This window comes from Ictidomys tridecemlineatus, chromosome 7, assembly GCF_052094955.1.
Source record: "Ictidomys tridecemlineatus isolate mIctTri1 chromosome 7, mIctTri1.hap1, whole genome shotgun sequence".
In the NCBI taxonomy this organism is placed as follows: domain Eukaryota; kingdom Metazoa; phylum Chordata; class Mammalia; order Rodentia; family Sciuridae; genus Ictidomys; species Ictidomys tridecemlineatus.
In genome coordinates, this window is record NC_135483.1 from 173,345,132 (window position 1) to 173,358,648 (window position 13,517).

Consider the following 13,517-nt stretch of genomic DNA (forward strand, 5'->3'; position numbering starts at 1 on the left):
CTATTTGCCTGTTAGATAAGACAGTTATTCTTGAATTTTTCTTTTAAATCTTGCTAATTTGGAAATAGTTATGTTAAAATGGACTATCTAATTCTATCCCCCAGTGTTAGGTCCACTGTTAGAATAGATTAAAATGACCTACTTTAAATATAGAGATAATTTTTATATTATTTGCTAGTTAAATCTATTCCTCTTACTGATAGAAAACCTGAGAAATAGAGTAAAATACAGAAACTCATCTTATCCTCATGTACTTAGCCCAATATATTTTTAATACAGCAGTACATGAAGTGACACACCAGTACATATACTTGTACACAACTCACTGATACATCCTTATGTGTTCTTTTTTAATGGCCCCCAAAAATTCATGCAGAATTTTTGTTCATTCCACATGGTTTCCATGTTTTTGAGTTTTAAGTTTAAAATACTTGCCTACTGTTTCTTCTATGCCATTTGCTTTGTTCCCATAGTGACCACCTGGCTTGCTCTCTCTCTTCATATTTTTTGTGTCTTAGGGAGAAGACTTCATCAGAAAGATCTTCTATCTGGAATTAGCAAAAAAAGATTTTGCTTTTATGGGAAACTTTCTGAACAGGTTTCAAATGGTTCATCTAGAGAACAGTAGCAAGCAGACTCTAAAATGCAGTTTGTGTCAGTCAAGAGAACGTTAGGAGATTAGCTTCGAATTCCTAAAAGGTGGGGGTCCAAAACTTTTATCTTTTTACTCTTGGTTCACATTTGAAGATTTATTGAGATTGCAAATAGGTGTGCTTTCCATTAGCCACAGCTTGCATGAAATAATCTTAAGAGTTTTATTCATTCAGTTGGATTTATATTGATTGTTCTTTATGGAGCACACATTATTCTAAGGAAATGTCAATGTCAAAGAAAAGTAAAACTGTAAGTCAGAATTATTGCCTTATCTAGGAATCTAACCTGGACAATTTGGTTATATTTAGGAATTTAGGTTTGACAAGGATCATTCTGAAATAGAATGCATTACAAGAGGGAAGGTCATTAAAGGTAAGTTGTAGGGTAGCTGAAAAACATGACAGGGCATAGAAATACCATTATTTCATAGAAATCAATTATCTGCTATAAAATACCGCTTTTAAAGACCATCACGTTGATATTAGTTTGGTTATATATTATTTTTCCCTATACTTGTCCTAGTGTAATTTTACCCATAAAGATCTATAAACCCTTACCTATAATTCCATAATCCAAAAATCTGAAAAACAGATTTTTCATATAATCCAGTCTGATCTGAAATGGTATCAGGCGATTTTTAGTGTTTATCCCATTTGATTACAGAACTACGAATACTTGATTAATGTTATAAGAACTGTTTAGGCTAGGTATTACAAGATACATGTACCATAATAAATTCCAAAGTTTTCCAAATTCAAAAGCAAATTGGTTCGGGCTGGGGTTGTAGCTCAGTGGTTGAACATTTGCCTCGCATGTATGAGGCACTGGGTTGGATCCTTAGTACCACATACAAAATAAATAAATAAAAGATTTTTTTTTTTTAAAGTAAATTGGTTCTAATATATTGAAAATGGAATTGTAGGAGTGAATATTGACACTGTCTTTTTATTAAAAAAAAGAAGATTAATGTTGAGGAATATGTCTATATCAATGTCAACTCATAAATAGCATATTTTACTTTTCCTCTGTTTCTTTAAACATTATTATCTTTTTGAAGTCAAATTTGCACAGAAATATTTTTCTATAGAATTAATAACCTTTTTGAAAAACTTGGTAAGTGAAAAAAAAGTCAGATGTTCAAGGGTTTATGTTTTCCTTTATTTCCTTAAATGTTAAACAGGCTTCATAATATAAAAGGTGTAATTATCTCATTAAATGAAAGGTAGCTTACCTCTTCTTCACCTAAGTTATATTCATCCAAAGGCTGAAGAACAACCATCCTCCAGCTGTTGAAGATATAAACCAGTTTCAAATAGCTTTTATCAATTTTTCTATGTAGCTATTTATTCTTTTAAGCACATTGTGATTTCTTTCCTTGGGATTTCCATAATTCATGTGGTTCTATCTTAATACTTTGTTGTTTTTTTAAGAGAATATTTGTATTATGAGAAAAAACAACAGGGAAGATGAGTCTTTACTTTTGCCTTTACAGTGAGTGAAACCTCTTCTGTATAGTTGGATGTTACATACGTGTACTGATTTTAAAATAAGTCAGTGGTATGCTGATAAACAACTTGACCAAAGAGAAGAAGGGAAAAAAGACTGATTTGTCGTTTCTGCCAATTTCTTTGATGAGAAAAATGCCTAGGGCCCCTTTTCAGCTACTAATAGTATAACCGACTTACAGAATTATTTAATAGCCAGGTCCACCAGCTAGTTCCAGCCCACTACTGCAAATGAAAAAACATTGTTGCCACAGAACAAATGATATTTCTAATTTTTGTAGGAAATTTCAACAGGCTTTTAAAATATGAATTCTCATAATACCTCTTAGAATACTAGACTTGCCTTAATACCTCAAAGTAATTAAGATAAACTGAAATTAAACTACAGATGGGTAGGCCTTAATTGGTTATCACCTGGCTCATGTTTTGATTTCTAGTCTTTTTATGTCTACTTCCTGTGCCATATTCATACTTTTAGGAACTGCTTTCATCACTGCCAGAAATTGGGCTAACCTGACTGCCAATAGAAGCAGATCTGCACATGGTATTCAGGGACCTCCACAGTCTGGTTCTTTTCTAGGCTTACCTGCCTTTATCAATCTATGCAAAACCTATCTGGCTAAGCCTTATACATTTGCCAGTCTACCTTTGTTATAATCTCCCTGTTGTAAATACCATAACTCCCTGTACGTCTTCTCAGACCTTCCCATGCATCTTTTAAGTGTTTATTGTTAACTTGGCCAAATCAAAATTTTAGTTTTGTTGTGACAGATATTACTGTCTCATGTTGTGAATACACTATTACAAAGGTAGTTGCTTTCTTTGAACTCTTAGCAAACTTGTGTACATCTCTTTTCTTAAGGCAAATTTGTTGCTATAGTTTTTCTATCAGTAAAGTGCCTTTTAGTGCCATTGTACGTAATAGGAACCAAAATACAAATGAATGAAAAAAAATGATTAGAATGCTGAAGTAAATCAATCTAGAAATTCTCAGTTCTTAATAAAAACTAAGAAGTAAAGTTGTGATACTCTGGCAGTTTTTCTTCACCATGAGTAATGTAAAGCTTTCTTTTACCGTTTTCCCTCTGTGGCTATACAAGTAGGCCAGAAAGTAGGCTAGCATTCTCCTCTCAGTTAAGATTTCCATTTCACTCAGTTGAAGTTTATTAAAGGAAGAGGAAAGAATGTAGGGATACATACCTTGGAGTGATAATTTCCTTATATTGGAGTTTCTCTAACTTAGCTGGGGCTACTAAAGACATGGGAATCACAATGTTATCTATATCATAAGAGCTCTCACTTCTTAACCTCCTTCGTGCTGTACTCTGCAAAATAGAATTATGGTAATGGTTTACATACCTAGTTAACCTCTGGGGATACATTTCTTTCATTAGTTTCATAATAATCATCTGTGTAATTTTTGTAAATTCATTGTTCTCAAATGTGACTATAAAATGTTAAGAAAACCAGTTAAGGAAGTATGCCTAAACTGTTTTGTCAGGTTTGTAATTTGTATATTTATGTGCACAAACATATATACTTATTATTAGGAAAGGTTATGAAACATGTTTTGGTGAAACGTTTAGTAAAAATTATTATTATAGTCTTCATTTATATGTTTCTGATCCCTGAGTTTCAAATTGTTCATTTCTAACACTTCCCACTTTTTTAACTTTTCTTCTACTGGGCCTTGTGCCAAAAAACAAGGCAGATTAAGAACAATACAAGTCCTGAACCCACATTATTAGCAAGGTTCTTTGTAGCTTCATATGTTAAAGAATAGAAATGGTCATGATAAAATTTAGTTTTTAACACAGAAAAGAATCTGTAACTGAAGATTAACAATTGTTTTCCACGTAAGAAAAAAGTTTTATTTATCAAATTTATTATTTCCTAATAAGATAGTTCTAAATGTGCCAGTAAGGCTGATATAAATTAGCAAAATATCCAAATTTTTAAATCAGCTGGTTTTATTTAAAAAATCTATACAGTAGTTTTAAAAATAATTTGATAATATGGAGTTTTTAATTTTTTCTTTATTGATGCATTATAATTATTCAAAATATGGGTCTCATTGTTATCTACGTGCACACAATATAACAATATAATATAAAGCAGTCTTAAGAGTTCGGTATAGTAAAAACCTACTTGTGCTGATGAATTCTGTGTTCTTGATATAACATTGACATTAGAGATGGTAGTGAAATTACAATGGGATCCTGGTTCTGTGCGTTGAAAAGCAAATTCTTCAAATCTATTTTTTTCTCCTGCCAAGGAAAGAACCATTCATAATGTCATAAATTAAACATGACCAGTATTAGTAGAATTATTTCTCCAGTCAGTGAGAGGTGAATTGATAGTTTATCAATGGATCAAAAAAATTCATGTTTTGAAAATAAACAAAAGGGGAATTATAAAGAAGAGCCTCACTTGGTCTTGATACAGGTATTTCCATTTTCTGGCACCTTGGCATTTTCTCTCCAGCACGTTCGTATTACTTAATACTCCATCTGCTCTCATGACCCACTTCCTTTTTTTCTGTGACTCCTCTCAGAGGCTACATTGTTAAGACTGATCTGAATTTTCTTATCCTTTCATTTTTTTTATGTCTGTCTTTTCTGTGAGAGATTTCCTTGCTCTTATAAAAATACTATTTTGAAAAATTCTTACAATTAAAGTACTAATTTCTTAAAGTTACTGTCCTCTCGTATTCCTTTTTTATACCTTCCTTTTCTTGTTTCATGGATAAAGTTTTTCTCTAATGATATTGATTTGAAATTGATTTTTAATTCATATTATCTTTCAAGTTCCTTTGTTTTTATTCTTAATAAGGAAATTTATATATTCATTTACATACTATTTTATTCTAGTGTGAATTTTAAAAAATACAACGATATTTCCCAAATAATATAAAATCTAATACCTAGTCTACATTTATATTCTCAAGTCGTTAAAATATATCCTCTCTGGTTAGTTTTTTCAAATATGGAACCACATATTAAAATTGGTTATTACTCTCCAAGTTTTCTTGTGATCTGGAATAGCTCATTTTTCATGATATGACTTGTTATACAGACTGGACTAAATGTCTTTTACTTTTGGAGTTGTCTTAATTTCTTTGCAGTATATCTTTTTATTTGTTCTTACATCCCTAAGTATCTGTTAAACTCAAAATGAGATCTAAAGTATCAATTTGTATCTTATTAAGAGGTAAGAAAAATTCCCGTGTTTTGGTGTGCATGTATGAAAGTTCTTCCAAAGCCTGATGATCCTTGGTTGTTCTTAAGAGTGAGACACTACAGAGAATAACAAAAGTTCTCAATGAGTGGGAATTTGTTCATTTTATGCCAAAATGTACTTGATTAGGTAGTAACTATCAAGTAGTGACTTGTCTATTTTGGTAAAATTTCTAAAGATACTGGAGATAACTGTAACTATACACAATGGATTTAATGTGTTAAGTACATCTTGGATGTAAGTAGTTTATAATTTGTTAAGTACATTATTGAGATGTTACATCTGGGGAATGTAACAAAAATATAGGGTTATGTTCCCTGGAACATGAACAAACACCAATCATGTAGACATTTTCTTATTAAAACATATTTTGTCAATTTTGTTTTTTATCATTAACAATGACTGGTATGATTGTCTTCTCCTGTATCTTCACAACAAATCAATTTTGTATTATTGGAAGAGTTCCAGCTTCAAGTGATATATCTTGATTATCTTGGAACTATAAAGACTCTAAGGAGACCTGAATAAGGTGGTTGAGTGCCTTAGTTGAATCTTTACAACTTTCTCAAAATCTTGAGAAATTACTATTTAGAAGTAGTAATAAATTTCTGTAAAAGACCTGTTATTGAACTAGTTTGAGACCAAAAAAAACCTTAGAGACTAAATTCTAACCATACAGCAGCTGATGAAAGAGAACTAGTCAGGGAACACTGGAAGGAAAATGCCATAAAATGGGTAAATAATCAGTTTACAAAATCTGAATTAACTGTGAATATTGAATATGTTCATGGGATGATAAATATTTTAGTTAATTAAGTGATAATTCTGAAGTATAAACTCCTATGAGACAATTATAAACTTTGTGGAAAAGCGGATTTTCTTTCCAGTATTTAACCCTAATGGTCATATCCTCATTTTAACCTACCTAATGCTGTTTCACTCAAATGTCTTTTCTTTCTTCCCTGAAACAATTGTGCAGACGACTCTGACTTTATTTGAGGCTTACATGTAGGTGAATATCCATTACTCCACTGATTCAGAGAAGTACTGTGTACTACAACAAATGAAAGGAAATGTGAAGTTTTAGTTTAACACAAATAATGGACATGTTAATTGGTACTTATAACAATGCAGAATTTTAAAATATCAGTTCAAAACCACTAGTAGATGCTTAAGTACCAAGATGGATACCCCTTACGCTAAAAATACCTGAAATGGGATTTCTTAAAAACCACCTCAGGAAATAGCCAACTTCCTGTATTTGCTTCGTTATTTTGAAGGGGATGGATGAGAAGGGAAGGTGATCTGTTCCCAAAGTCTTCCAAATTAGTATGGATTAGTTCAGATCTGCAAATTTGGGCTAAATAGGATCTGAATCCTGAAGTTGCTTACCTTAAATCCAGAAATAATTCAAGACCACCAAGTAAGTTTCAACAGGGTCACAACAGTCTTGGATTCCTCAAAAGCCAGATTTTAGATTTTATTCATCTCAGACAATGACTAGCACTAGTCTTTTTTTCTTTAAACAAAAAACTGCACAATTTTAAATCACTTAGTGCCTAAGTATCCTCATCTATAAAATCTTGGGATTATAGGATTATGAAGATTGAATGAGTATCTAGCATGATAGGTGCTTAATAGATGGTACTAATGATGAAGCTAATATTTATCTGAAACTATTTTCAGTATTGATTTGATAACAAAATTGGCCCCTTTACGTAGACATTAGTTACAGTTCTGAAACTCTGAAGCAAAGGGCATACAGTTTCTTGATGGCAAAGTATTCTAAAAATGATAAGACAAAATTTGTATATGTAGGTTCATGGAGATAGGCACAAATGTAAACAGAAAGGCGAACTTATTAAATAAAACAGAATTTATAGGGCAGAAGCACATAGGAAAGTGTTGCCACAAAAATGTGATCCATATGAAAGGTGCTGTAGACCTGGAGGAGAGAAAAACAGCAGGACAATTAGCTGTACCAGCTGATAATTGTCAATACATGCCAATATCCATGTCCGCCAAACTACCAAATGAGATTACCTATCTCAACAGGTAACAACCAGAGCATTGGGCCGAAAGATAATCAGCTGGAGAAAGAAGCCATACCCTAGAGTCCTACTTTTAAATGTCCCACTCATTCATAAATCTGAAGTAATGTAAGGTGTAAATACCTACCCTTATCAATAACAGTGGAAAAAACAACCTTTAACAATGAATGTCAGTTTCAAAGATGATTTCACAAACTGAAGTCTCAAATACCAACATCATAAAGCAAGATCTACAAGTGGAAAAACCATCTCAGGAAATAATTACTGGAACATTCACAGAAAACAGATTAACAGGTCTTTAAAACAAATGTGAAGGAAAAATAAGGAAGAGTCTTCTTGGGAGATCTCAGAAATGTAAAATATAATTGCTCAAAATATGAACTGAATGAGCTGAGTAACAATGGACACTGCCAAAAATAAAAATTGGGACTTGAAAAGGAATTACAACTGAAAGGAACAATGATGAATATGAAGAAAAAGTGTTTAAAAGGAGAGAAAATGTGTGGGGAGATAATATTTAAAATGATAGTAAAAATGTTTCTAGAATCAACCCTAATATTTCAAAGAACTCACTTGTCAGGAAATAAAAACCAAACAGGATATCATAGGTGAGAACACCCTAAAAGTTACAAGACAAGGGTTAATATTACCACAAAGAAAGGGGAATCCATTTGCCATACCCAAATTAATTGTAAATCACTGACAGTCCAGGGGGAAAAAATGGTGGGCAGAATTTTAAGATGGCCTCTTAAGATTTTCCACCATCCAAAAAAGAAAAACAGAATAATAAACAGCATTAATCCTACACTCATTAGAAAAGGGTAACTAGAGGGCTGGGAGTGTTGCTCAGTTGTGGAGCTTGTAATTTCATTTTGGTGGAGTATTTTAAGCAAATCTAAGATAATTCACCTTTTTGCTATCTTTTTACTCACAGATGAAGAGATTTCATATATTATCAGAAATAGCTGACAGCAAGGTAAAGAAGGAAAATAGCTTGGGCAAATGTCCAAGGGAGCAAGACAAATCTGGGAGCTGAATAGCAGCAGGTATTTAAGGAAGTATGGTGAAGAAAAAGCCAGGCGTCCTGGTGGTGGCACCATATGTGTAATCCCAGCAGCTTGGGAGGCTGAGACAGGAGGATAGTGAGTTCAAAGCCAGCCTCAGCAAAAAGTGACTTGCTAAGCAACTCAGTGAGAACCTGTCCCAAATACAAATAGGACTGGAGGTGTGGCTCAGTGGTCAAGTGCCTCTGAGTTCAATACAACCGCCCCCCCCACCCTGCAAAGAAACAGGAGCCAGTAGCCTATGTAAATACCACTTTAGGGGAAGAATATTCCCTTAAAAGTCCCGGGTGAGGATTTCAGATTTGCATTTTGAAAAGATCACTGTCTAAAGTGATTGAAACTAAATGAAAATGAGCTGCTTTCAGCAGTACAGATAAGAAATTATGTTGGTCTGAATGTGGTTGAAATGCAGATAGGAAGATTTGAAACAAGTTTATAAGTTTACTGACAACTTAGTTCATATGGGAGGAAATAGGGGTTAAAATGGTTGAACTCTGTTTCTGGATTAATTGTGGGTTAGGGTTCTATTGTTTCTCCTCTTCTATCCACTTTAATAACATTTAATTTTGATATAGTCAAACTTAGAAAAAAAGCTGAACTAGTGCAGCGTTTCCATATATCCTTTACCCAGATTGCCCAAATGTTAACATTTTATCATAATTTGCTTTACCTCTTAGAACTCATTGTTTCTGACACGGATGCTGCTTTACCCCTTAATATATCAGTGTGTACTTCTCAAAGATAAAGACATCATTTTATATAGCTAAATTTGTCAAAAATCAAGAAATGAATACCACTAGCTAATGTATATACCTTAATCAATTTTACCAATTATCCCTATAATAACTTGTTCTTTGTAGAAAATTCCAGTCGCTCATTGTGTTCAGTCTCTTTAAAGTCTCATGTCTTAAATGGTTCTGCTTTTCTTTCATATCCTTGAATATTCTGGTAACTACAGCCCCTTGAAATGATTGTGTTATATTTCCTCATGAGACTGATTGTATTACTTTTCAACTCTGCACTTTGACTTGTGCATATGTCCTTATTGCCTGAAGTTAGCAGTGCCATATAGTAAAAACAAAAATCTGTCTGTTTACCTTCACACAATTTTCTCTGCAGGAATACTAAGCTATTTGTAACATCACACTGTTTTAAGTTTTTATGATCATGCTGGCTTCCATTATTTAAAGCCTTGTTACACAGTCTGGCCAACATTAGACATTTGGGATCTTGTTAAAGTGCAGAAGCTGCATTCTAACAGTATCCTTCGAGGAATATGTTTGCACATTAACTTTTGAGAAGCATTGATTTGGAACACTTCATCCTTCTAGATTCCAAGATGGCACTTGGCATCACCGTTTGTCTTGGGAGTTCCTTCCTGCCTTTCTTTATCTTATTCCCTTTTAACTCTGTCTTGGCTTGTGCTAAGCTATCTACTCTCCCACTATTTTTCCCCCTTGTGGTACTGGAGATTGAATCCAGGGTCTTGCATGTGCTAAGCAAGTGCTCTATCACTGAGCTAAGCCCTCTGCCCTCCTTTTTTTTTAATATATAGAATATTGTTGCCATATGCATTGAACACATACTATAATAGTTATTCATGTCTACTTTCCCCTGATGCAGTGTAATTTCTTTGATCTCCTGTGATTCACCTTTTATTCTTATCATAATCTGCCTGGCACAGAAGAGGTGCTCAAAGAATGTTGAACTCATTTTACCTAATTTTATAGAAATAACTAATAGTAAAAGAAACTCATGAGCAGCTACTTTATTAAAGATATATAGGATGAAGCCTAATTAATGCTTAATTATTTGGAGTAAGAATGGTAGGGAATGAGAGTATAGGGAATGAAAGATTTATATACAAAAGAATACTTCATTGATTTGTATAATATTACCAAGGCATTCAAAAAGTGTATTTCTACCCTAATTTTTTTATTACATGTGATACGTTGTCATTACAGTCAATACATTTACTGTTAATTCTGTGCCTAATATTTACAGTGCCTTATTTCAGTCAGATAAATAGTACAGTAACTTTAGAAGAACTGTAATCATATGATCTCTAACATCATATACTTTCATTTTGCATAATCATAATTTAGTTAGGATAATGTATAATGTTATGTTTTATCTACTGTCATCATCATGGAATTGTTGCTATTATGGAAATTCTTGAAATATCCACATATTTGTTTTCCTTTTTGAAAAATGTATAGTTCCCAATAAGTAGAATTATGTCATGAAAAAGTACCTGAACATAACCTATACTTTCCAGTATTTCTTTAGTCTTTTTTCTCTAAGTGTAGGCGATTGTTCCTTGCCTTTGGTGCGTTTTTCCCCCCTTTTAATTGTGGAAAAATTTTAAACATACACAAAACGAGACTAGAAAAATGAATTATACCCATGTACTCTTCACTCAGCTTTAGAAATGATAGCTTTACCAATCCTGTTTCATCTCTCTATATATAACTTCTTTGCTATAATTTCATCAAATATGTCAGCATGAATCTCTTAACAAACTGTGCATTATTACATATGACAGAACTAACAATTCATTAATATCTCCATCAGTGTTCTTATTTTTCAAGTTGTTTTAAAAGAGCATGAATGTATGTCTGTATAGATCTGGTTTGTTCAGAACCCCAACAAGGCCCACATATCACAATTGGTTGATGGAAGAATAAACATTTTTGCATGGTTATAATTGTACCAAATATGGAAGTAAAATATTTTCATCTATTTATTTTAAATATTCTTTTGATTAGTAACATTTCCATCCTTACATGAACTTTTAAAATATTTTTAAGTTTGCATATTCTACTATAGTATACAGGTTACTGTATCAGTCTTCAAGTTGTTGCTGGTTTTTCATTATCACAAAAAAATGCTCAGATAAATATATTTGTGGATAAAGGTTTCATATTTAGGATTAGACCACATTCTTGGAATAACTGTTCAGAATACGAAGTTTAAGTTCAGTAAATACTTATTTTGAGCAGGTATAAAAGTAAAAAGGACATTTTTTCTTTTTTTCCCCCGCACACTCAACTTACAAAAATATATATAGTTTAAAGACCTTCTAATGCATCTCACAGTGCTTCTCAAAAGGCTTGTGTCAGTTATTGTTATCTGAGAGTGCTGTTTTTACTGTAGTATCAATATCGTGGACAAAAAGTAAACATTCAGTGACTTGACAGAAGTTTTCAGTAGATGTTGGCTATTGTCATTTTCATTACTGTTACAGTTATCACTAAACATACCTAGTTTTTCTTCTGATTGTTGAAACAGACATCATTTTTAACATTTAATCCATCTCAAATGTATTTTCATTGTTCATCTAAACTTGATTTGCTGTATGAGGTATCAATCTCATTTAATGAGTTATTTGATGCCACAGATTATGTGTGAAAGTTGGTTGTTTAAATAGAACATGGACTTTGAGCCAGAATGATTGGGTTTGAGTTTCAGCTCTGCCACTACTCAACTGTGATTTGGGACAGGATATTTAAGGATAATAACACCTACCCCATGGATTAAAAGAATTAACTAATACAAAGTTCTTCAACCAGTGCTGCCATACAAAGAATGCATCATAGGAATTTGTTTTTGTCAGTATTCAATTAACTGAGCCACCCTTTTCACACTGATAGGAAAATACCACTTTTTATCATACATTCAACCTTTGGGTCTGTCTGTAGACTTTTTATTTAGTTCCTTTGATCTGGCTTTCATTAATATCAACAAATTTTAATGATTAGAACTTTATCATACATTGTGATATCTGACACATTCTCCATTTAATCTTTTTAAAATATTTTTTCAGTTTTAGGTTGACATAATCTATTTTATTTTTATGTAGTGCTGAGGATCGAACCCAGTGCTTCATGCATGCAAGGCGAGCACTCTTCCACCGAGCCACCACCCCAGCCCCTTTAAAAGAATTTTATTGGCTGTTCTTCAACATTTTCTGAGATAAAGTTCAGAATAACTTTTATTCAAAAAGAATACCCCTGTGGTTCTGATTAGAATTACATTCTGTGTATAAGTTAATTTTGGGAAAACTGACACCTTAAGTTTATAGCACTGTCTTCCAGTAAGAATGGGATATTTCCATATAGGAAAATCCTCTAACCCTTTTCTTTATGTAGCTTCTTAAGTTTAGTCAGAGGTATATTTTCATTGTCACATGCTTAGAATACTTTATTCCTTTACATATTCTATCTAGTTATTGGTATTTATAAAAGCTGCTGATTTTAATAGTAAAATTCCATTATTTTGGAATTTGGCATCCATTTGGCTCTTGAGTTTTTGAGGTAGATAATTATTTCATCTGCAGATAATTTAAGATTTTAACTTTGCAGACTTTCTTGTAATTGCTTCCAAGCATAGCTAAAACCTTCACACCCTTTTGGAGCACTCATAATTATTTCAGTATAACTTATTTATTTTATATATATATATATATAGTTGATGGACCTTTATTTTATTTATTTGTATGTGGTGCTGAGAATCAACCCCAGTGCCTCACGAATGCTAGGCAAGCGCGCTATAACACTGAGTCACAACCCCAGCTCTGAGTATAATTTAAGAATTTTTATGTGATTTTAATCTTATTAAAAATTCTTCAAATGAATTAAAATTTATTCTGATTCAAGTGAAAACAATGTGTAAAAAATATTTAATCAAAGACTAATTTACTGTATATTTTACAGTATATTTTACTAAATATACTGTTTACTGAATGGTTCTCCATTTTCCCATTGATATCCTGAACATAAAATACAAACTATGTTGTCTGCCTTATGAATTTGTTTTCATAATTATAAGCAAAATAAAATCTATGCTAATTAGTTATTATAGGCTTTTTTTGGCATGCCTTTATATGTGGTTGCAGTGGAGATTTTCTGAAAATTTCCAGCAATTCTTTTTATACTTTGCGCTGCTTATTCTACCCAGTGAATTGTGGGATTATTTTAAGTTAATCAAATCAAGTAGAATGTCAG

The 13,517-nt window shown here is 32.4% G+C and overlaps 2 protein-coding genes across 13 annotated transcripts in view; one reads left to right on the plus strand and one right to left on the minus strand.

Annotated features, from left to right (window-relative positions):
- The window catches only part of Rpe (ribulose-5-phosphate-3-epimerase), an 89,557-nt gene that overhangs the window by 19,168 nt on the left and 56,872 nt on the right, over window positions 1–13,517 (plus strand). For 6 of the 7 annotated variants that reach the window (XM_021720761.3, XM_013365608.4, XM_005341161.5 and 3 more), the window contains one exon: window positions 519–5,773. The exons of the other annotated variant lie outside the window; for it this stretch is intronic. The gene's annotated coding sequence lies outside the window, so the exon portion shown is untranslated. Of the gene's footprint in view, window positions 1–518; window positions 5,774–13,517 lie in introns of those variants that run through there. 7 annotated transcript variants of the gene reach the window in all.
- Kansl1l (KAT8 regulatory NSL complex subunit 1 like) overlaps window positions 1–13,517 on the minus strand; it is a 141,880-nt gene that overhangs the window by 5,681 nt on the left and 122,682 nt on the right. For 4 of the 6 annotated variants that reach the window (XM_078017956.1, XM_078017955.1, XM_078017953.1 and 1 more), the window contains 5 exons: window positions 6,322–6,450; window positions 4,308–4,426; window positions 3,360–3,484; window positions 1,886–1,940; window positions 436–548 (listed from right to left, as the gene is read on the minus strand). In XM_078017956.1, the coding sequence (XP_077874082.1) occupies window positions 436–548; window positions 1,886–1,940; window positions 3,360–3,484; window positions 4,308–4,426; window positions 6,322–6,450 (541 nt within the window). The remainder of the gene's footprint in view (window positions 1–435; window positions 549–1,885; window positions 1,941–3,359; window positions 3,485–4,307; window positions 4,427–6,321; window positions 6,451–13,517) is intronic. The other 2 variants (XM_078017957.1, XM_078017958.1) reach the window with 1 other exon arrangement.